The sequence below is a fragment of the Echiichthys vipera genome, assembly GCF_963691815.1.
Source record: "Echiichthys vipera genome assembly, chromosome: 8".
Classification (NCBI taxonomy): Eukaryota; Metazoa; Chordata; class Actinopteri; order Perciformes; family Trachinidae; genus Echiichthys; species Echiichthys vipera.
The window spans coordinates 27,249,878-27,275,330 of NC_139833.1; the positions used below are offsets into that span (position 1 = coordinate 27,249,878).

A 25,453-nucleotide genomic window follows, 5' to 3' on the forward strand; every position below is an offset into this window, starting at 1 on the left:
AAACTTTGAAAATGCATAATAATAGTGTAGGGAACTCAAGATGCCAGTGTGCACATTTCCCCGGATATGTCAAACATGAATTATATGTTGTAAAAGGAGAGGATTAACTGTGCAGCTTTGAGGGAAGAGCTTTGGTTTGCAGCCTTGAATTTTATGTATTCCAGAGATTCACCCACAGTTAGCTACACTTCTCTTGGTTTACATGTCTTGTTAGTGTCCATGTCCATATACGTAAATATCTGCCTCAAGCTCTTTTTTTCCAAATGGTAGCATTCCTAATGTCTAGACAAACAAATATGACAAGACTTAATCCACAGCTTTGAGAGCCTTAGATGTGATTATTTATACCTGTCAACTTTTGGTTCATCATTTACGTGTAATTTTATTTATGGAGAGTTCTACGAAACAGCTTCTGGTCGTGCCAAGATCAACTCCTGGGCCAAACCACTGGTGGTAAACATTATAGAAACTGGCATTAAGTACAGCACTCGGACTGGAAACCCCACTCTTGTCATTTATTATATCATCAGCACTGTTGGCAAAGATTTCCAGTCCCCTGACAGTAATGCATCACCCTGAAGCAATACACCAATAACAGAAAACAGGAGGACGATCTTAAGGAAACAGGAGTGAGCCAAGCTCTGTATTGGACATTCTTGATCTAACACAAATGGTTTTGCTTCATGGGATAGAACTTAAGGAAAGAAGAGCAAAACAAAACACAACATCAGCATGCGTTTGTTTACAAGACACGAGCAATGATCATTTTCTGTGAAACCCGCCGCTCATAAATCTGAGCGCAGGACGTAGTATGTCTCTAATGCTCTCTACAGACATGTGGCTGCTCAGTACATGCTGTGTCACAGGGCTAGATGTAGTAGCACAAAAAGTTAGACTAGTACATTCCCAGAGAAGATGTGAAGTTCTTTCTGGACACTACTTACAACCTGTTTAAAGTTTAAGCTTTACTAATAATTTAAGGAAAATCTAAAGTATTGAACCAAGTCAGAAAGACTTAAAGCTGCTGTAGGTGAAAGCAAAAAAACATCCTGTCAAAGGTTAGATTTATTGAAGCCTGAAAACAGAGCCAAGATGGGGTGCAGAAGTCTAGATTTTTCTTTCTACAAAAAAGCCAGAAACTAAACAGCTTACCACAGTTTTAAAAACAAGCACCATTAGTACTGCTGTCACAGAAAATGACTTAACAAGAGATTAAAAAAAAACATAGCATGAGTGGTATATTATACAGTATAATGCATACATTAAAGTTGCAGTTTGTAATGGGGTTAACTTTTCTAACAAGCTAAATACTTATAATCACATAAAGAAGCTTCAGCCAATCACACAGTATGCACACAAATTTGTATGATACATATATTTCGTAACAAAAGTCGACTGCGAGACGATGACAGATTTAAAGTGGACCAGAAAGTGGAAAGCCAGAAAGTGATGGACCAGAAGTGGATCGAAACTGTCACCACAAATACTGGTACATGACTGCAAAAGGTTAGGGTTTGGGTTAGGCAAGGAAACCACTTGGTTAGGATTAGAAAAAAGGTTGTGGTTTGGTTCAGTAAACCTGGACATGAACCACAATAGTCCAGGGAACGAACCCCATTCTCCCAGGTGGAAGACCTTTGTTTTGGGACATATCTACCATATTGGTCAGTAAGGCAAAATTTGGTCCTGGAGACATCTGCTGTACATGAAACTATACCACAGAGGAGGTTTTGACTATTTTGACAGGTGTATACACTGGATGTATGCCGTCTGTTGACAGATCTTGTTGATGATGATACAGTCATAAAACATTACAGGTGTGTTGAGATCAAAATTAAGTCGTTCATTTATGGTTGTGATCCAAGCAAGGGCACAGTAAGTAGGGGGGTAGAAAGTAGGGAAGCAGCCTGGGACCCCCTGGCCCAATAACCATGCAAAATGCAGCTACAGAATTTTATAGGTTTGTAGTTGAGATCAAAATGAAGGCTGAGTTCAAATAAGGGTGTGGTCTGAGCAAGGCAACAGCAGTACAGGGGGTGGGAGGGTAATGGGGCGCCCTGGTAGCTCAACTAGCAGAGCCTGTGCCGTATATCCAAAGAGCGTGTCCTCGCTACAGCGGCTTGGCTACCAGTGGCTCTTTGCTGCATGAGGTCTTCTCTCTCTCTCTCTTTCTTTCTAAAAAGTAGCATAAAATAGAAATATTAAAGTAAAGTACAAGTTCCACAACATTAAGTTCACTTAAGTACAGTACTTGAGTAAATTTATTTAGTAGTAGTATGCAGTTATATTCCACCACTGCCCGTGTCACTTTGCCCATCCATGGTGAATTTGGAACAAGAAAAGAGAAAGGCAGAACACCTAACAGCTTTCTTAGTCACTGCTGTTCAGGAAACACTTTGGAGTTGAACCTCTGTTAAGTTACGATTTGGCCCTCCCTGCAAGTGTAAGGTGTCCAACACTGTTGGGTGTATTCTGGCAAGTCAACACAGTCTCAGTATGGACACTTTATACATAAAAATCTTACCTCATATGTAGTTAAACTTCGGCAGCATGAATGAATCACGATGGTACACAGCCAGACTTATGAACTGATCCTGAGGAAAAGGTAAAGTTACAAAAAGCATGGTTATTTTACATACATTATGAGAAGCATCACACCATCAGGTTTTTACATTACACACATATTTTAAATGAGTATATACTGCTTAATGAGCTGATGGCTATAATGTCTGTTACAGTGGAGATGGTCTGAAGTGCTCTGACATTTGTTGACAGACACTGCAGCTAATGGTACTTACTCAGTAGCACAGAATCCATCAAGATAAGGCTTCAGACTGCTGTTGAACCACACCACAGGGTTTTAAAGTTGTTCAACAACCTGGGTAAGCCCATCTCACTGACAGTGCCAATCAGTTGTGCAGCTACTTTCTTTTTTCCTACCGCTGGTTTGTATCATAATTCATCTCTTAAAGTATGTGATGGCGCTTTTTCATCTTTGCACTCACACATGCATATCGGCCAAGCCGCAGCTGACGCCAGAGAGCTACTGTAGGCAAAGAAAACACAACGTACTATTACTTTCCCCCCGTGCAGTCTGCTTACGTTTGCCCCACAGCCTGCCTGCCCCCAAAAGGCAGTCTGCTTCTGATTATGTGTGATCATCCTCGAGCTTGCCAGCTACATTTCAGACTCACGGGAGTCATTTTTCTCTTTAAATCTGGCCCCCTTTCAAAAGGAATTACATTGTAGCTTGTCTAAGCCATTGTTAATTGCACTCGTGGCAGCTACAAGCACTCAGTGATACTCCTGCTCTGTTATATGGAGTTTTTTTAATTGTCATTAACATTTCCATACTATTTGTAGCCCACATAATGGAGAGTCTATTTTCAGTGCTTTGCACTTGCCAAAAGATATGCATTCAATGGCACCGCTCATCAGACTCTGTTAATTTTAAAAGCCCCATCAACTACCATAATGACACATTATCGTTACAAATTGAAACTTAATTTATCAATGTAAGCTCACAGTGTCCATTATTCTGCCCTGTTGCCAGTTCACCTATTAGGGAATCCCTGCAGTTGCAGCCAAGAGTTTGAAGCATTGTAATGCTTAGCCATGCATATTTTGATACAATGCACACAAATGATAATACATGTATCAGCCATATTTAACCATGTCAGTCAACAACACCTCTATTTATTTTTGCCTTTCTCTGTCAGTTTATGACCCGGAAATATAACAACAAACTCATATAATGGGACTCTAACTTTGATTTATGGTAATAGGAATGTAATTAAGGAAACAAGCTGACAAGTGAACCACAATATTTTCCCTTAACATAGGCAAACCATAAGGCATTGTGCCTGCAGATTCACAGGGGATTGACTTGATACAAAGTAGTGGAAAGCAGAGATGAGGAACACGTTGTGTTTGTGCTCTCAGTGGTTCAGGATAGTTATTTTGGGCAAATCTGTGCAACCCTATTTCCCTCAAACACGAGGAAAACGCATTTGGAAATGAAATTTGATAGCATTTGTGTTTTGATTGTAATCACGGGGATACACTGAATGTTTGAATAATGTTCGTGATGTTATAGAAAACACCATTGCCAACATTAACGAGGAGGACATCTAGTCATATCAGTAGAAGTACTGGAATTTGATACTTTATTTTTCATAGGGGAGCCGCCTCCCCGTAGGGAAGTCACTGGTGAGGTTCAGCTACAAAAAACACAGGGAAAAAGATATTCATTGCATGTATCCTAATAATATACAGTAGCTGCAACTGAGCTATCGTCAATTTATATAGTAGGCAACATGACAATAATGCAGGGATTATTCATCAGGTTTATTGATAATCCAGAGGGACTGAACCAAGTGGCATTTAACATATAAGGTCATTCATTCACATTTAAATTCAGTGCCAACATTTAAGCCACCATGGAAGAAAGATTTACAATTGAACATCTAAAATTTGATGACAGCTGGGCAAACTCTGTCTACTGAGGAAGAGTGAGGAGGGGGAGGCTGCACGGATCAAAAGCTCTGGGACAGTAAACATATAGACAATTGTGCTGAGACTGTTTTGTCAGAGATGATATAATAAATCAATTGTTTATTCATAGCGCATCTCAGAGGCTGTAATGATTAGTTAAAACAAACTCAGGTTAGATAAATAAAAGTGCATGAACCTTATTTTTGATTTTTTAAAAGACTCAGGGAGAATAAGATACAATCAATCAATAAAAAGGGCAATTTAACATCTATTGTGACTTGATATGATGATGATATAAGTAGTATGGATTTTGAGTTTGTGAGGCAGTATTGTGTTTACAATGGCACTGAGCCACTGGATGAATGATGTAAAAGGAATACAAAATAGAAGTAATAACCATTGGGGCAAAGTCTCTCTCTCTCTCTCTCTCTCTCTCTCTCTCTCGCTCTTTTTAGTTCTCTCTCTCTTACACACACACAAACACGCACACACACATATCACACACGTCCCACCTGCACCGATGGGATCCCAGGGTAAAAGGCATCATCAGGCGGTTCAGGAGGTTGCAGGAGACGGGGCGCGTCATCCCTGGATGGGCGGCGCACTGACGGGAGGACGGATGGTGTTTTCCAGCTTTAAAAGCACCGGAGCCGGCCCCTCTGACAAAACACGCTGCGTCATCGACCTGGGGAGACTCTTGTAAACCTTCACTGGGCTGAAAAGAGACACACTCACCTCAACCGCGCTCCCCATAGCAGCTCTACCTGCGCCGGTCTCACATCCAACAGTACACAATTTCTCCCCGCTCAGTTGGTGCGCACAGTCCACCGCGTTGTGCTTCCAAGACGCACACTCGCTCCGCTGTAACTTCGCTGCGAAGTATGCTTTTATTTGACGGAGTGTGAAGTGATCTAGGTCTTGCAGCAGTGTCGTCGGCGTTGCTCGTTACAGTGTCATAGTCGGAGAAAGTTGCACATCTCTTGTTGAATGCAGGATACCTTCTGCCTGAGCGTCAATTCCAAGTTCAGCTTTGGAGGAACAACCGATAAGGAGCGGGGACTCCAGTTTCTCACCTCTCTGGACGCCGATATGAAGTCTGCAGAAGAAGGTAAAGCATATTGCTTTTCAGTCCAATTTCATGTTTCAACCACCGCTCAAGTGTGGATGCTGTCGCGGCTTTAGCTTGGATGAAATAAATGTAAATGTATTTACACCAGGTGCTGCGGCTCTGATACAAAGTGATAGGGACTTTGTGCGCTACTGTAAGGTCTTGGTCAAGCATTGGTAAACTCGTATTACACAGTAAATGGGCTGCCAATTTAAGTGAGCAATTGAATCACTTTAAAAATAGTGAATAAGTGAATAAGGAATTAATAATAAATCACCTGAAAGTATACTAATACAAACGTCAATTCAAACATCAATTGCTGACCATATATTGTTATTTGGTTTGAACCATTATGAGTAGTTAAAACTATTCATTTTGATTCATCCTCTGGGTTGACAGTTGTTTATATCTCTGAAGTTGTCACCAAATACACATTTAGCTTGATCTTTTCTCTGCAAGAGAAAGCAATTGGCACTCACTCAAGTACACACTGAGTGGCATGCATCCTTTTAACAGCCACACCATTAGGTGTCTCCAGCTGTCTTTGCAGGTGCTTCTTATCATGTGCACAGACTGTCGATGGGGGTTGTTACACTGCTGCTGTCACCTGCACTGCTCTTGATAACAGGGTCAAATACATCTTTATGAAATGAAAAAAATGTCAACATCAGGGGGTGCTTAAGATTCTGTGCTATAATTGGAGATACCTTTGCTTAGAGGATGATCCAGCGTTCATCATTAAAATGAAAGTTGTTTGTTGTTGTTGTTTTTTTAAAGCTCTTTGATTCTGCATTTATGGTAGCAAAGTTTTATTTGGTCCCTCCGAAGTCATTGATAGTCTGTCTCTTCATAATTCACAGAGTCTTCCAGTGCTGATGTAACTGGCTTCTTGTGGATTTTGGTAATTTCATTTTGTCTTTGAGGTTTCAGACGGCCGGGTGCGGGCTGTATTATTATTCATTTCAGTCCCTCAGTCCTAAGCCTTATAATTGGTAACAGATGTGTGTGTGTGTGTGTGTGTGTGTGTGTGTGTGTGTGTGTGTGTGTGTGTGTGTGTGTGTGTGTGTGTGTGTGTGTGTGTGTGTGTGTGTGTGTGTGTGTGTGAGAGAGAGAGAGAGAGAGAGAGAGCTGTGATCTGTGCATTCAAGGATCCTGGGTAACTCGCTAGAAAAAGAGATGTGCTTAACCACACACAGCTCCAGCAATATGCCAAGGGCTGCTTTATTATCACACATATACATAGACTCAGACCCATGCAAGCGCACAGACACAAACACACACACACACACACACACACTTTAATGGTGTTTTGCCATAGCCCATAGTCAGCCATGTATGATAAGTGGCCCCTTGGTTCTTAGTTCCAGAGGCTGCAGATGACTTCTGTGGGCGACCACCTATCTCTCCCTGAGGTCCCGTCAGTCTGAGCCCAGCCTAGACCACAATCCGTGTGGATAAACCCATCCATTCTTTAGTCACGCTGGTTTGGTTGTGGGGAGGGAGTGTTTTGATCGTGAAAGCATAATTGAGAAAAATTGTGGAAGACAGAAAGAGCACACAATAATCTGTGTGATAGTCAGTGTTTTCAAATTAACTGTGTTTACACCGCATTTCAAATGCACTGCAAACAATTGTAGAGGCTTTGCCTTGAGTGCAAGAGTGAGTCATTTTTTTTTCTTTCATTTGTTTAACCCCATAAATTCTTATCCGGTATAATGTTGTTGGTTCAGCAGACTTGACGCGTGTGACCCGGAAAAAGCCAAGTTTCATGATCATGCAGCACACAAGAGTGAAAGCCCCATTGTGTTTGAGTGGGTGGTAGAAGACGTCAAGTATGTTGTGGTATAGCGTACTGATCGCACACACATTCAAAAGGAAAAAGAAAAAACAGCTGCAGCTCAAAGCAAAGTCAGTCAGGCCTGAAGTAAGGAGGTGTGTCACAGCGGTTGGAGTACAGGAGAATATCATCTGTTCAGAACTATAAGAAGGTAAACCAGAGGCAACTCAGCTGAAGAAGGCATATACTATTTTTTATGGTGACACTTAGTGTATATTCACTGGGGCAGATATGAGTTTCCAGCATGAAGAGCAAGAGTTTGATTTCAGCTATGTGTTTGAGTACAGCCAAGGTGTCCAGAATGAACTTGAGAGAGGTGGGTACGGTGGAGCCTGTCTTTTCTTTATTCAATGTCCTAATGTTACACACTGTGAGGGCACTCTTGTATACTGGGATCAAAATATTTAAATGTAAAAAGTCTGTAAAACCAAATCAAACATAAGATGCTTAGTTTTATTCAAATTTTATAATAACGTTCTGAAGTTTCTTTCTTGTAAATGACATGTGTCAAAGGTGATTGTGATTGTCACTGAACTTGTGATATATTGAACTTGTCTGATGCACATCACATAATCACCTCTGAATATAGAATCTTAAACCAATTTTAAACTGCCTCCCCACATAGTACGTGGTGTGTGAAGGATTCATCATTTCATGTGATGCACAGCATTGTGGTTGACAAATATAGCACGCTGCATTAAGGGGATTGCCCATCACTGGGTTTCAGACTGAATGGTATTCATTCTTGGACCACTTTTACCCTTATTGACATTATCAATAAAAGGCTGCCAGTTTACAACTTATGACACAGCGACCAGCCGCTACAAGAAGAAGTGGCATACCTGCTAGGCTACATGTGCTTCCACTAACTGAATTTGTATGCCATTGCACTTGTCATGTCATTGCCTTGTGCGCTCGCTCGTGCATGCCCTTTGTTTGTGTGTGTACCACGGCGCATCTGTGTGTAACACTGCAGCAAACTCTCTTTGACTTAATCACAAGCTCAGAGCGATGTGAGAGTGCTGTCAGTTTTCCACAGGGGAGGGCCTAATTCACTCAGTGAGTGATGCAATCAATCAAATAAAGCATCCATCAGCGCTGCTGGAGGAATTTGTGTAGAGTACATATGACAGCAGGGAGTGCCAAATAGAGCCTTAGATGAACTGATCAAACAAACAGAGAGGCTGTGCAACTTGCGACTACACAGCAACCACATACAGTAACCGCTGTGAGATGATTGCTAAGCTTCTCCAGATGTTTATAACGAAGGGAGGCAGTCACTCGCTGCGGGACACATTGGTAAGATTTGTGTAGGGGTATTGTTCTAAAATGTAATCAGACTTAATTACTGCCTTAATGTCATGGTTCTGAGAATTTGCAGAGGAATGTTGTCATATATTATATTATCATATGCTAACGATATCCTTTTTTTTCCAGATGCATACAGCTACACACCAAATGTCAGCCTATCCCTTCCATTGGGCATGGGCAACCCCTGCCTGGCCACCCAGTACCACACCTTACAGTCCAGCCCAGTCATCTCAGTTTCCTCTTGCCACCAGACAGGCTACAGCCTCCAAAATGATAACCATATGGCATCAGGCTATTACCTGCCCCACGGCCTGAGACCCAATGGGGCCCCAGCCCTTGAAAGCCCCCGTATTGAGATCACTGCCTACAGCCAGTATCCAGAGGATGAAGTAGAAGAGAGCAGTAGTGAGGACCACATCATCAAACGAGGCATTAACTCCATTGTGACGCTGACTCTGCCCAATGCAGATGGCTACCGTGATCCCAGCTGCCTCAGCCCCGCGAGTAGCATTTCCTCACGTAGCTGTAACTCGGAGGCGTCCTCATATGAGTCTGGTTTCTACAACTATGACAACTCCCCACAGAACTCCCCCTGGCAGTCTCCCTGCGTTTCTCCCAGAGGCTCGTCTTCGCTCATGTCTTGCCCACATGCCAGCGGCCCTGTAGCTTCCCCTCACCACTCACCCTCTACCTCCCCTCAGATCGGAGCTGTGGCCGAGGAAGGCTGGCCTGCACAACCTCGTGGATCCAGACCTAACTCCCCTTCCTGCAGTGGAGGTAGTGGTGGCAGTGGAGGCTGTGGAGTCAATGCCGCCAGCATGGGGAAGAGAAAGTACAGCTTCAATGGCACCACCTACCGTCAGACATCCTGTTCACCCAACCAGTCGCCCATACCATCCCCACATGGCTCCCCCAGGGTCAGCATCACAGATGAGAACTGGCTGGCCAACACTAACCAGTACACCAACTCTGCCATTGTGGCAGCAATCAATGCTTTAACCACAGACGGCGTGGTAGACATGGGGGAGGGAATCCCAATCAAGACGCGGAAGACCATGCTGGACCACTCCATGAGCCTGAAGGTGGAGCCTGGTGGTGAAGTACTGAGTCTTGACGGGGAGCTCTGCCATGAGGACTACCCCTCCCGCATGGCTCTCAAGAAGGAGAACTACTGTGGAGGGTTCCTGGATGTGCCCCAGCATCCGTACTCCTGGTCTAAACCCAAGCCTTACCTCAGGTAGGTGGAGCTGCTAAGTTGCTGCTGCTTGCTGCAACATGGCAAGCAGTGTAAAACCAACCTAGTATTCTTACTTTTAAATGGCCTTGAGAATTTTTATTTAGAAAGATTTATAGTTTCTAACATGCTATCAAAGAGATACTTTTTCAGAGAGCAATCCAATGACGGCACGACTTTGCTCCATTGTTGTCTTTTCATTTATATTTAGTATTGCTAATTTATTGCATGGACAAGATGTCAGTTTTAGTTTTTAATCTTCAAAGGCCATATCAATAGGAAGGAGTCCAAAAGTTACATGGTCTTCACTTCCAAATTACTTCTCTTTGAAGATCAATACAATTTCATAAATCATATTTGGTGTGGCACTGTTGCTATAGCAACCCTAACGCAACATAAGAACGCACACAAACCTACACACACATGCACTCAGCTATATAATTGATTGGGACTTTTGAGCTTAATTTTCAATTGTGTCCATCGTGGCATTTTTTCCAGGCCAATAACAAACTCTTCTGTCGGAAATCAAGTGTTTTATTAAGATAGAGAGCAAAAGGAAGTAATGGTGACAGGTCTGACTGAAAGGAAGCCATCTGTGGGTTAATCAGCTGGCTTGCTGCCGTGTTCTGTCGCGCCATCAGCCCATCTCTTTCTGTGTAGCTAACCTGATGTCATGCACTGGGCAGATAAAGCCCCACGGGGGGAAATCAGTTCGTTTTGGGTCAACAAACAGCTCACAAGTTCCACAAAGATGCCATAGATTGTTTTCAGTTGAGCCACCCTTCGGGTCAGGAGTTTGCCTTTACCAGGCATCCGGCATAGCGAAATATTGTCTTGCACATGTTTGTTTTGGTTTAGATATCTCCACGGTGTTCACATGGGAAGCTCTGACTCTCCATCTCGAGACAAACAATGATGTTAAGGGAGGCCAGCTGTAGCTCTGAGAAAGAGATATCATGCTCTAAGGCAGGGTGTGCTGCTGACCTTACTGGATGTTGTAACTTCATTGTATTTATTACTAGTGTGGCTTTGCTTTAGAATTATACATTTGTACATTTGGAATGGATAATAATTGTATCAAAGTACAGTCTGATTGCCAGGTTGTGTGAGATTTGTTTTTGTGCCCTAGAAATGTCTGTCCTCCCACTGTCACTTTTTTAACTCCCTGCGTCTGTTTCCACCTGTCACACCATAATGCAAAACACACTGCGCTCTGACCAGGGCACATTCGTCTCTCATTTATTTTTCATAAAAAGGGCCACTAATTATTACCCATACCCAAGGAATAACACACGTCAAAGCATGACTTCAATTGATTAGATTACAGACCATGATGAAATGGAGAAGGATGGAGCCAGTTGGATTACACTAGTGTCCTAATTTGAAGCTAATTTAAAGCAAGTTTAGAACTTTTTGATTCCAGTGATGGAATAAATGCAACCTCACCGTTCCTACTTTGGCAAATCAAATAGGCCTAACGTTTTAGAAAGAGAATACAATAAAATAGAAGACAACAACAACATAAAAACACAATCATTAACTCTGCCAAGGAGGTTACGTGTTTGGCTTGGTTTGTCTGTTTGATGTTAGCTGGATTACGGAAAAACTGCTGGCCTGTTTTCAATGAAACTTGGTGGAAGGGTGTCGCATTGGCCAAGGAAGTAACCATTCAATTTTGGAGAGAATCCGAGTCACAGGACAGATCCACAAATTTTTTTTTCACTTTTGTTAACATTGCGAGGATGTGGGAATAATCGGATCACAGCACTTCCTGTTTTAAAGAGAACAAATAACCAGACACCAGACAAGTGTTTAACACAGAAAGTGTCCATTTTACTCATGAAAGTTAATTACAAGTTAGTTGTGTGTTGTTGTTTTATCCTTATACAAATGTGTACCGTTATTGCAGCCCGTCTCTGCCAGCTCTTGACTGGCAGCTTCCATCCTGCTCCGGCCCGTACAACCTACAGATTGAGGTGCAGCCAAAGTCCCACCACAGGGCCCACTATGAGACCGAAGGAAGCCGGGGAGCTGTGAAGGCGCTGTGCGGTAGCCACCCAGTAGTACAGGTATGTCACCAGCACTGAGGTAGCAAATGGTTTTTAGACTCACGTTGTTTCTGCAACTTTCGATGGCATACGTGTATATACACACACCACTGTCTAAATGTTTCTATACTCTATGTGGTTGTATGCTGTTTTATGAATGTTCCCTAAAGCTGGGAGTCAATCAGCTGCTGCAAAAGGTCGCCCTGACCAGCAGCAGTGCATGCTGACTCAATTAGTATAGAGCCGGACCATCGCCTCTCACTATTGTGCTTGGCGAACACTTAAAGAGCACACGTCAGCCTCACCGGCTGCACAGCACAGAGCTCCTTTCTCTGCTACACTGTCATCACACCACACTGACATCTTGGTTTACTTAAGGTGGGGATCTAGCACTGTGTGCATGTCCTTAAGGATGAGCGTCAGTTTGCCTTTAATGTCATCAATTCGATAATGATGATTTTGTCACAGTTTGGATTCAAAGATTTCAGGTAGCAGATGCTGCCAAAGCAAATGCTGCACCCTGAGCAAATAATGTTGGGACCAGTACAGTTACAGGTTGGTGGGCCATGCTTGTCACACACTTTAGCATTAGACCGTGTTAGCCCCACAGCTGTTTTGTAAATAGATGTTGTCAGCAGATCCTGGTCTGCTCAGTGTCAAACACACTTGACAGCTGTAGGCCAACGGGGTGTTATAAACAGGCCTGTCAACCTTCAGTTTTTTTCTGTAGATACAGGTAATCATTCTCCTTCATTACCAACCTTTGTATATTCACATGTGGGTGAATCAAAATTTTACCCTCGCATCTCCCCATGAGGCTGACCAGACTCAGCCTGCCATGCACAGCTGTGGCAGGTGAGGCTGGTTTTGATTTACTTTACACCACTTTCTGACTCACTCTGGAGGTCAGAGTAAAAAGTCATGAGTAAGCATCCTGTGTGTCTTTGTATACACAGTGTTGTCCAGATTTAGATTGATGACTCGGGTTGTTTATTTCACACTATGAAGGCAACAATTTATTGCTGTCTTTGGGAGAATATTTTCAAGTCTTACTGTGTATTTCGAGTAATTATTAGTAGGCAATCATCACAGAGAAAATAAGATTACAGCCGCTTTACCTTCACACTTCACCCCTACTTGCATAGCTCACACTTTACTCTTACTTTTGGTGAAGAGTGATTGATGCGTATGATAATGCATGTGCAGACCCTGGGAATATCTTGAGGGTTTTACATCAGTGGAAACCACTGGAAGCATGGCAGTTGGTAGGATTACACAATCATGTGTACATGCTAGAGGGTAAACTGTATAAGACCATACAATGTATCGTCAAGGAGTTTTTGCAGATTTTGGAGTGCAGATCATAACTCTGACAACCTCACCCTCCTTCGCTCTCTTAGTCTATGTTGTAGTGTTGGGTGAAATTGTGTTGTCTTGGAGGATAGAGCATGCTGTAGTCTCCAGTGCCCTGTGGTAATGAGTGGCAGGCATTAGATGGGTGAGATGCAGTCAAGGAGAATGAGTCAGTAATGACACAGGGACACGGGTATATGAAGCAGCTAAGGAAGTGTCTGTGTGTGTGTGTGTGTTTGTGCTTAAGAATGGAGCGAGTAGAGAGAAGGGGCAGAGGGAGTCACCAGGCAGCTGGGGCTTGGCTTGGCTGTCCCTGGAGATGCTCTGTATCCTGCTGATTAGGGCCTGGGTGGCACTGAGGTTGGCTGAGCATAGAGGTGATGGGGGTGGTGACGGATTGGAGTCAGAATCCCAGCACCCACTTGCACCACCTCCCCTTTTCATGCACCGGTGCCTCCCTCCCTCCCTGGAGGACCTGAGGATGTCAGTCCTTGTGAACCATTCATCCTTCAACCATCTCCCAAACCCACACCAGCGGGCCAGCCTCAGTTGAAGCCCAGTCATCCACAGCTCTAGTTGTTTTGGTTTTTTTTGTAGCTCATGGATGATCAGACATGCGCTATGAGTGATGGTGACATGTGTGCTGGAAAGCAACAACAGATGAAAAAACAGCAAGATGAAAAACATGAAGGGACACACTGTTTCTACAGCTTACAGTTCCCCCGGAGAGACAGCAACTGACAAATAATCAAACCAAGACGCTCAACTGCTCAATTACTGTTGTTGTCTTGTTATTCTATTGTTGCATTGTTGTGTTATTCAATAACAAGCAGAAGTGTTTTCTTGATAAATGCACAGAAAAGTTTAGCATCTGTAAGGTCTGACATCATCCTAAACTGCAGCAAATCAACCACACGTTCAGTGCCGTCCCCACACACCCCATGTGGGATGGGTGGGTAGGGAAAATGGAGTGTCTGTACTCCAGCCACACACAGATGAAAACCTCTAGATTATGGGTCACCTCGACTCATTACCCCTCTGCTACTTTCACTGGCTCTCTGCGCTTCCTGTTTCAAATCTCAGTCATTTATTCTGGACTAGCACTCTGTCCTTCCCGCCCCTCCTCCTCAGCTTTTTAACCTCCTCTCTCCTGATCGGTCCACTTTGTGACCCCCGCGGCTGCTTTTCCACTTTATTTACTGCAGCAGACCGCAGCACTATTAAGGGGATCTAGGGTACTCTTTCGGCTCCCCCACACTGTTCCAGACGCTCCCCTCTCACACCACAGCTATGCCAAATGTCGACAGGATGATTTTCAAAGCCTTATCAAGAAAAAAAACAACAACCTTGTGTACCTTCACAGAGAATATCACCAAGACATTGATCGGTGTGTTTTTCCAGAGAAGAGCAGTGGGAAAATGGCGGAATTTCGTCGACTTAATTTCATTGAGAATATAGCGACTGAGGACATGGCCCAGCTATGATCTAAAATGTGGGTTCAGTTGAAGATGTCAGCTTTCAGGTTAAACCTCAGTCAGAAAACACAGAGACATCCGCCAGGCCCTTATTTACAGCAGACAGCAACACCTGTGGAGTATTAAAGCTATCGCACAGCGGGCAGCATGGTCCTGCATATGGCTAGTGCATAGGATAATGACTGGTCTATAGCTTTCCCCCTTCACGCATACACACATGCTTAGTCTCTCATTAAGACTAAAGCAGCAACAGACATGGTGTAATTTCAGCAGGATGTGGCCATCATCCCTATTAACGTGTGCGTGACTTAATACCCATCTCCCTTCCTCTGCAACTGTATGTAATGCACATCAAATTTGCAGTATGTTTCCGCCACGACAACATGAAAGACATGGCAAACATGTGCTCAGTTCTCTGCATGTGCGGTTTCACCTTGGGATCCGGTGCTTGCTGGCTGCGTAATGTCTCAAAGAAAGCCCCTGATCTACGGCATCCTATACTGTAGCTGCTAATTGCTCATTAAATCTGCTGCCGCCTCTTGTTTGATATTCAAAAGGCCTGGTGTACCCTGTAGTGCTGTTAGAGCTTAGTCAGGGCTGTTATTCGTTGCCCAAAGGGGTATTTATGCCACTCTTAAATTGTGGTTCTCCATCTGCGGGGCTTCCCTTACACTGGTATTGGGCTACCACTAATTACCAGTTAATAGCAAGTGGAAAAAATGGAGCAAAATGTGCATCGTTTTCACTGGTTTGAGGTGATAACCAGACAGCCCACAAATTTATGAGCTAAGACACTGGTGGGAAGCCATGCTATTGGGGGCCATGCAGTCATTTGTGCATCATCTTACTCAAATTTTCTGTAGGTTTGGATGACTTTTCTTATGGCAGGCAGTGCTGGTTATATAGCCATTCGTTTAATATGGCATTTGGACCCTCACTGGTCTAGACATGGGCTAGTGCTTGAAACTATGCCCTCAATGACATAACACTAAAGTGCTCAGTTCAACAAAAACCTTTGAGGGATATAGCTGCTTGGTTGCTTATAAAAGCAACCAAGCAGAGCTATGGAAATGCAGCACATTAAAGCATTGCATATGTTGCCTTGTGCATTCAATATGAGACTTGAGCTGGGCAGGAGGGTGAGGAGTAAAGTCAGGAAGGAAAGACAACTTGGATGAGTGTACATTTAATTGGATACAGCAAAGGCTGGCTGTGTGACTGTCAGCGCTTGACAGAGAGAGGGGAGCCTGATAATAGGAAAAAGCCTGAATCTGCTGTTGTACTTCTCCTCCCCTGCTTCAGTCTCACCCCTCCTCTACTGCTTCCAGTTGTCTTCTGCTTCTCCTCTCCCCAATTCTCTGCGCCACGTGGACCTCTACGAGTCATGACATTTCTCCAGGCAGTGATGAAATCACTGTGGAGGGATAGAATGCAGCCCGCTGCAGGCCTGTGTGGAGTGTATTCACACTTAATTTCTAGTCAGGCCAGACACATCTAATTTACCAGCAAGTCATTATTGATATATGTTCAAAACCTTTCTTTGAACTATTGAGGCCAGGTGCAGACAGCATGAGAATGTCACTATTACTAAATTACTAAAATGAGAATTGAGAGATACAATCTGCTATGAAAAAATATATAAATATATACAGTATATCATTTAAAAGCACAACCTCTGTCATTATTTTATCGCAACCAATTTCCAGTGAGTGACAAAAAAAAAAAGAAGAAAAACAATAACGGGAGTTTGTATCCCAAGGGCTGAAACTCTCAATATAGATGATGGATCTGTAATGGTCGAAGGCATCGAGAGATGATGGAAGCTGGACAGGATGGACCCTCCTCTCCCTCCAAGATTTACACCCCTCCACATCATCACAACTGACCCAGACAATACAGCTGCATACAATTACACAATTAATGCATCAGCTGCCATAGCCACAATGTTTTACTTGAGCCCCAGCTATCACAAATGGCTCGTGCAGCAGTGGCTTGTGGTGGGAGGTGTAAATGGATCTAGCTGACACAGTGGCAGAAGCTGGCACCCAGGAACAGCTGCAAATCAAGCCTCCATTCAAACTCTGTTTAAATTATCTCAAAATAAATATACAGTACATGTGCCAAATAGGCTGAAGTTACAGCTAGAAAAGCTCATCTGGTCAACATTAGCTGCGCTCTGGTCCAACCTGGCTGCATTAGACACAAATACAAAACTGAGGTCACAGGTGTGTGGAGTCTCCGTCGTCAGCCCACACTTAAAGTTTATGACACTATCTTAACTTTTTTCCCATCTTATTTCCCCTTTGAGAATAAAATAAAGAAGCGAGTTTTGCACTCTGCTTGTGGTTTGCATTTGAGTGAGCATCACAGGAGTTTCGCAGAAGCAAAGGGGGTCTTAGGGAGAGGGTCAGAGGAGCACATATGGTAAAGGAATCGCGGGAGGTCGCCCAGGGGGGACTAGACCACCTTCCTTTGCTGCTGGGAAGACCAGCGTTACCAAGAGGACTATCTGACCTCATTAATCACTTCCTCTCCTCCATGAGGTCACTACGGCTTTGAGTGTGGACGCCACCGCCATTGTGAGCTACCGCAAGACGAGTGAAGGGATAAAGACCCCCCCTCCCTTCTGTCTCTCTTGTGGGCCTCCCTACAGCCATGTGGTGGCTGAGGTAATGGTTGGAGGTCACAGAGAAATCTAAAGAAGTTTGCTGAGGCAAAAGTGACAGACGACACGGCTTTGTAGCGTGGCTGCCTGCGTTTTATTAAATCATAAGGGAACGTCATGCAATTTAACGCTCCGGTGTTTCAGATTTGTACCTCATGCTCCACCATAGCAGCTCTCACGAGTCAATACGCAAGTAACTGGTAGCATGTGTGGCTATGGATAATTACTTCTGGTGACACCATAAGTAAAATATAACAAGCAGAGCGGGGTCTGCTGGTGAGATCACCACATAGATGAAGTGGTCCCTTGGGATGCCAAGACTTCAAGAAGCTCCTGACCTCGGCCTAACTCACTGATGACTAGCATGTGTGACTAGCTCACAGGTCAAGACAGCTGCTAGAGATACTATGTGGAGCTGAAGAGAAAAATAGGACGTTTGGACCTGGAGATGAATGACAGCCTTAGCTTCACCACTCCCTTTGCACTTCCTTGATATCTGAATCAAAGCAAAGCCAGATAACCACTGCTGCTGAGATTATTGAGACATATGGATATATGCTCGACTCCACTGACTAGTCATATCCTATTTTTATTCAACATAATTAATACTGAAAATTGTTCTACTGGGAAGAAAAACACATCCTCTGCCTTGTCACAAATCCAAAAGATCTGTCATCAAGTACAGACCAAAGGCATTTAATCCTCAAGTTTATTATCAAGCCAGACAACGCTTAATACAGTATCCAGACAAATTTGTTCTCAAACCAAAGACATTAGGTTTCTATGACACCGCAGCACTAATTTCCACAGACTACTAATGACGTAGCTCACGAGTCCTCAACCAACCTACCTCTGCCTCACAGCCACATCTCTGACCACCCTCACAAAGGTGATTATATACCCATTAATCAGATTATGTCATAGGTAACATGTGGTCTGCATTTTGTAATATGACTCAGTGTCCTGTAAAAACAACAGGGGTCTTTTATTCCATTTGATGATACCACTGTTTTCACTCGGATGGAGCTCAAAGAAAATTGGTCTGAAGCGATGCAATGGTGTGCACGGGGGTAATTGACCAATTTGTGGGATTTTTCAGATGGTCATGGCTTGGTGAGCCCTGGACTACAGTAAGTGATACCTCACAGTAAATGTCACATGCGGTCAAGTAGCTACCTGGGTGGATCCACTCGATGAAAAGTTAGTCCTCTCAAGGTTTTATCTTGGTTTGAACCAGATGGATTCTGCAGTTTTTTGACAGGTTTTAGATGTGGAGAGATTTGTAAGTCCACACCAACATCCCTCCATATGACCACTTTGCACTGCAAAGATCAAGCATATTCTGGGAGGTCTGCAGTGTAAGACTCAGTTCTACCAGAAATCCACATTTGCTTGGCAAATTATTCTGGTCAGAAATCACTCACAGAGTATCAGTTGTCATTCACCACACTTTGGAATCTGCAACCCTGCCTGTGCGTTCATATTTCTGAGCCATTAAATACTTCAGTCATCAAATAATGTTACTTTAGACACTGTCAGAAAATCATTCAGGGGTGCTGACTGTAATTTGGCAATTGCACTTTATATTTGAAGTGCCGTTGACCCCAAAAGTCAACAGTACATTTCAAACTGCGCGTGGTTATGAAGCTTTTCTTCTCTTTTTTAAAGATTTGATCTTTTTATTACTTGAACAGTAGCAGCTAATGACGGCCTACAAGAGGAAGTGGTAGTTGTTTGAAGTGGTGGTTCTGATACAGGAGTCTCTTTCATCACAGTGGGATGCAGTCTGTGAGCTTTAATGGAAATCATAATGCATGTTCATAACTGCCCAAAGGTATAGGGGCTGGATCCTGTCTGCATGCCAAGCTCCACAAAGTGTTTTGGTGTTATTATTAGGTTAAAACTTTGCTGAATTTGCAACTACTGTACCTTTATATAAACACTCTAAATGTATGTTGGTATGGGATCATAGAAAGATAGAATTTGAACATTGTGTTCACTGGTTTGTTAAACATACGTATATGCATGCCATGATTTTCATTCCATTTATCCACAGTAATGATTTTAAAGTATGGATTATCAATGTCTGATTTTTTTCCTATCCTGTAGATGCAACTCATATTCATACAGGGAAACGGGTATGCTCCTAATCATTGGTTTAATCCAGTTTAGACTTTATAGACTGTGAGCATCTCACCTGAAGGCAGTCCTCAGATGATTGCCCTGGTTCCTTATTTTGTCTCTGTAAAGCCACTTTCCACTGAGTCACTTTCTCTCAGTAGGCACTATATTTTAATAGCAGCAGTGAGATTTTAATGAACAGTTAAATGATGGAAAGCCAGCTTCTCAATCAGCCTCTGTCTCTGTACTGAGGAGATCCCTACCCCAGACAGAATCAGAGACGTCCAAAACCCCTCCCCTAAAGTAATGTAGAACGAGCTGACTGATTATATAACTTTATTTCTTATGGACCCAGCCCGATCCCTTACTAAATTACATCTGCATGCAAAATGCATCTGTTTCAGTCCCTCCATATCCCACTTCACAATAGCATCTTTAAAACTCTTAATAAAACTTTAAGTGCATTTATCTGGAACCGTAAAGTGCCTAGTGTGAGTTTGTAGAGATTATCATGGGACTACAGGATGGGTGGCCTCCACCTCCCAACTTTAAATTTGACTATGTTGCAGCACAAATGAGATTTCTGTCCTCCATGTTTAAACTGGACTATCCCGCTCTTGGACACAGATCGAATTATACGGCCTTGGTGAATAGCTGGGAAGGGATTTCATATATAAATGGAAAACTATTATTAGTAAAACCAAAAATCCACTTACTATCCACCTGGTTAGATCATGGTAGGAAGTTTATAAAATTCTTGGATAAGAAATGATCAGCCAACTAAAACAGCTCTGTGGAGAAACAAACTCATACTGATGATTGCTGATAATAACATATTTAAGCATTGGCGTGATATAGGGATAAGATACCTTGAACACGTTTACATTGATGGCACCTTCATGTCCTTTAATCAGTTAAAAGAGAAGTATGTTTTGTCCAACAAACACTTCTGTTGTTATCTGCAAATGAGAGCTTTCCTGAGAAAAGTTTGGGTGAACATATTCGATTGCCTGACAAAGGTGGAGTAGATACTTCACATTAAAAAAGGGTCAAAGAAATTTTCAAAAGACAAAAATTAGCAAAATGTATTCAACAATGACGGCTCACTATCCAAAGCAAAACCTTCACCGATCAGGAGAGAGGTGGGAATCTGACCTGGGCATTACTATGTAGGAGGGCCTGCAGTCTGATCTATGTCAGAGCAGCATGTTTGCCCCTGTAAATGCCAGATTTAAGTTAGTCTCCACCAGCTTTACCTTACCCCTCAAAAATGTCATTGTTACAAACATACAATTCCAAATGCTTCTTCCAGATGATTGCCAATTCCCAAGTGCCAATGATACACAGCAATGGCAATGTAGTAAACATGGCAAATCTAAAGCTAAGCCAGTACTCTAACAAGTTTATTGTCCAGGTATATCGGCTGAGTCATCTCAGTGACATGGTCAGAATTATGTGTTTTATTGAATTAATCATTTATTTTTATAAATATAATTTTCATTCCTATTATTGTTTTTTTTATTTAATTTTTATTCATTTAATAAAATATGTTTTGTACTGCATTTTTTATGGGAATATGTTGTACTCTTCTTTTCTATATTTGATAACTCAAAATAAAATCTCCAACCAAAAGTCTCCAACCCAACCAAATAAAAACCCTCTACCATGTCAGAGCTATCATTAAAGGCCCCTATAACACTCAGTAGCTGATGTGCATTCAGTCTATATTTCCTAAATGAGGGGTTGTCTGAAATGGGGGTCTTAAAACCTTATGCTGCTTCTCACCTGGGTCCCTTTGTTCTCCCGCCAGCTTTATGGCTACATGGAAAGTGAGCCACTCACCCTACAGCTGTTCATAGGGACCGCAGACGACCGCCTCCTGCGACCACATGCCTTCTACCAGGTTCACCGCATCACTGGCAAAACTGTCTCCACCGCCAGCCATGAAGTCCTGCAATCCAACACTAAAGTTCTGGAGATCCCTCTGCTGCCTGAAAACAACATGAGAGCCATGTGAGTGCTCTTAGACCCTCCAAAGTTGCCTATCGATCTTTCCCCTTTTTTTCATTTTTCACTGCTAACGCCTACTTTAAAGTACACCCAGAAAAACTCTCTGTCTCTCTCTCTCTCTCTCTCTTTCTCTTTCTCTCAGCACCTTCCTCTTTTCTTTAGCTCTACAAACAGAATGCATGATGATAGGTACTTTACAGCACACACTTCTGAATAGGCCTTCAAAACAATTGAGGCTTTCACCCCCGGAGAGGCATTATTTTTAAGGAAGTGCAATAAGTAGGTCTACTGAGTTGAAGGTTGATTTATATCTGACAAATGTATGCAGGGAATCCAAAGTAAAATAAAAATAAAGAAATGAATTGCTGAGAGTCCAATAATCATCCAGTATCATGTACCATTACGCTAGGCTTGGCCAACATTTGCCAGCAAGTTGTTTGTTTTAGTAAACCACGGTATGTTGTAAGGAACATTGCACCACAAAATTATGATCCCGATTTTGGAGTGCTGACAATCACCCACTGTAGTCTTAACTGTGCAATGAGAAAACTAAAGAACAGAGCTAGCAATTGTGGTAACCATTTAGCAATTGCAAACACAAGTAGGACTGTTGAGAGGGATACAAATGGACAAATAACTGTAATAAACGGCATTTTTTCAGACCAGCCATTTTGACTTGTCATAGTAGGGAAAATACAGGTGTTTCTAATAACAGCAACAGTGGCGCAGTTCAATTCAGTTGTCCCACAGTGTGACAGGGAGCCAGCATACACAATACTCTGATCCTGAAACCGAAGCGGCTAAATGAAAACCAGCCATAATTACTGTTATGATGTTGTATCATTGTGTTTCTCCCACTGTGACATGTTAGAATGTCTTCAGTGACAGTCTCTACCACCATGATCAACAAGAGACGTGTAGGAAAAGAGTGAATGTGAATGTAAGTTTCAAAAGTTTGAAAACTTGTGAAGTTAGCGCATTGTAAACTGTTCTACAGAATTAGCTCTCGTGTTTAATTCACATCCATTTCAGCTGACAAACAGCATCATTGTTAGCCAACTCTGAAGAACTTAAAGGATGAGCTAACACACTTTCTGCCATTACCTGCTCAAATTTGCTACTATGACTGTAAGCTAATGTTAGTGTTCACTTCAGGATGATATAGCTAACAAGCTAAGTTCAGTTAGAGTGGTTGACTGCTCTTTTCGAGTTCAGCGGCTATATGAGCTCAATCAGACATGGAAAGACATATTTTACTTTGTGAATGTGTTATTAGAATCACATGGAGAAGCTACTCTTCTAAACAAAATCTTAGCTTACCTTTAATATTATAAGCATCAGTTTGCTCGGCTGAGGTAAATCAGCCTTGGCCTCTCTCATCCTTACTCCGGACTTGCAGTAGTCCAAGGGGACTGTGCTCTGCAGTGAGTCCAGGCAGTAGCTCCTGTCCTGGGGCTCTATTCAGACTAGGCTGCAGTGAATGTTTTTGGACTGAGGCCCAGAACTCTGGGTTATGGATACAACAGCTCTATCTGAACATAAATTACATAAGACTGTTAGCTCTTGCTGAACCTCAAGTATATCTTTCTCCATTTGAAATGTTTTGTTTGAATAGGCTACTTGCATTCCTTTTTTTTTTTAATCATCAGTTAGCCTAATGATTAAATGCATTTCTATTGTATTTTCATGTATGTTTAAATGCAGGAATTTATGAAGATATTCAAAGGACATGAGAGTTTCCTGACTGGACACTGGCCTTCTAGCATGGATGATTTTAACATTTGTACTGCTTTACGATATAATTTCCAACAATACCACAATGTCCTTTATATGTATCATATTTAGGGGCCCCCCTCACGCTTTTGACTTAATGTGTCCCTGAGGATGAATGCGATATTGAAAAAATATTAAAGAGGAAGTTTCTGTTCCCCTTTGTCGTCAGCACACGCCAGCTAAAGGAAGAGGAGTGAAAGTCCCCCCCCCCCCCCCCCCCCCCCGACTCTCTGAAAGGTCAAAGAAAAGCCTTTAACTGTCTCTTTCCACTGAGCTGTTTAACAGTCGTCTTGATAACGCAGCATCCATCTCTCTGCTCTCGTGCCAGCAACCATTTGCTCCCTGTGTGGGGTGCAGACAGTGTAGAACTGCAATCAAACTTTCAGAGAGTTCAAACCTGTTTTTATTTCCTGTTTTAAAATCCATCTAATACACAAAAGGTAGCTTAATGTAGATATATACCTCCTGCACAATAATATCATTATGTGTGGTTATAAAGACCTGTAATCTAATCAGTAAGGTGATGATTAGAATGTTTTTGACTGTTAAACTACAGTTACTGTGAGCTAGTGGTTTTGTAGCTCACATATTGAGCATGCCTTATGACATTTACAACATTACATTATCTTTTAGACTAGTCTAAACATGGCCTTACTAACTGTTACACATCTGTCTCTATATCTATAATTTCAGCCTGGGATTATTAAAGTATTTCTGATTCTGATTCTGATTCTTTATAACCCAGGTTATAACCCATGATATCTGACAAGGGGTTGTCAAAACAAATGCAAGATGTCCAACATCTTGGTTTGGTTTTAAAACTATATGCATCAAACAACACTCATGCAAGGCTGGGTAGTCAGTGTTACATTTTTTTCCTTATTTATGTATTCAGAATGTCCAAACCAAAGTCAAGGGGAGAAATGGATTGGCATAAAACCTGACATTTACCCTGTTCCAGGACTAATGCCAAAAATGCTACCATGTAAAATAATCGAAATGCCAAACTATATCCCACTTCTATTCCCTCACATTTTTACCAGCCACACTAGTTTTATTTAAATTCTTGAAAGGCCATGTCTCTAAATGAATGCCATTTTTCCATGAAGAAAAGGGAAAGACAATTCACCCCTTTACCTCCCGAATTAACAAACTAAATAAGGACAGACAGCCCAGTAAAGAGTCGGTACACGTGGCAGTGACTAACAGATTTTAACCCTAAACATATGAAGAGTAAGGCTTCAATGGTGTGAAGGGACTGAAGAGTCTTGGTGCACTCAGTTAGAAATAAAGTGACTTGTGTATACTGACTGCAGCTGATGGGTTTATGGTGGGAAATCATGGTGTGCTCTGTCCAGAGAATTCCTCCAGAGACCTGCTAATTCTTGGACCACCCTGACCATTTTAAACCGTGATGTGAAGTCATTAATGTCCAACTCTGTCTTTGATGACATGCTGGATTAATAATGACACGCTCACGCTCCGGTGGACTTCCAGTGCATGATCTGTAACACCAGCGGGGACTTCACTGCTGGTCTTAATGTGCAGCTACTCTGCTCCGTGTCTCAGCTTAAACAGTCAGAGCCAATGAATCAAATCGGCTCCCATTTCAGCCTCTGTCTATACTTGTATGTAGTAGCAGAAAAAGCTGCGATTGATGCTTTCCTTAGGCAGTTGCTTTGTAATAGTATACAGGTCTGCCTTGAAACTAAAAAAACTTCTCCATTCTTGGATATATACCTATATCTTTGAAATATGTTCTTAAATTTTGCCCTCTGTCCCAGAATTGATTGTGCGGGTATCCTGAAGCTGCGTAATTCAGACATCGAGCTTCGCAAGGGAGAAACAGACATCGGGCGTAAAAACACACGCGTGAGATTGGTGTTTCGAGTGCACATCAACCAGCCCAATGGCAGGACATTGTCCCTACAGGCTTCTTCCAACCCCATTGAATGCTGTAAGTCACACACACAGCGACACACAGAAATAAACTTGCATTCCTTTTCTCTTGGTTTTCCACTTAA

At 42.5% G+C, this 25,453-nt stretch overlaps 1 protein-coding gene across 1 annotated transcript in view; it reads left to right on the plus strand.

Annotated features, from left to right (window-relative positions):
* The first annotated feature begins 5,406 nt into the window (after window positions 1-5,406).
* Window positions 5,407-25,453, plus strand: part of LOC310951012 (nuclear factor of activated T-cells, cytoplasmic 1-like) — a 63,731-nt gene continuing 43,684 nt past the window's right edge. Inside the window, exons 1-5 of the mRNA XM_083919072.1 lie at window positions 5,407-5,602; window positions 8,877-9,987; window positions 11,894-12,053; window positions 21,457-21,659; window positions 25,214-25,386. Coding sequence (XP_083775198.1) covers window positions 5,482-5,602; window positions 8,877-9,987; window positions 11,894-12,053; window positions 21,457-21,659; window positions 25,214-25,386 — 1,768 coding nt within the window. The 5' untranslated portion in view covers window positions 5,407-5,481. The remainder of the gene's footprint in view (window positions 5,603-8,876; window positions 9,988-11,893; window positions 12,054-21,456; window positions 21,660-25,213; window positions 25,387-25,453) is intronic.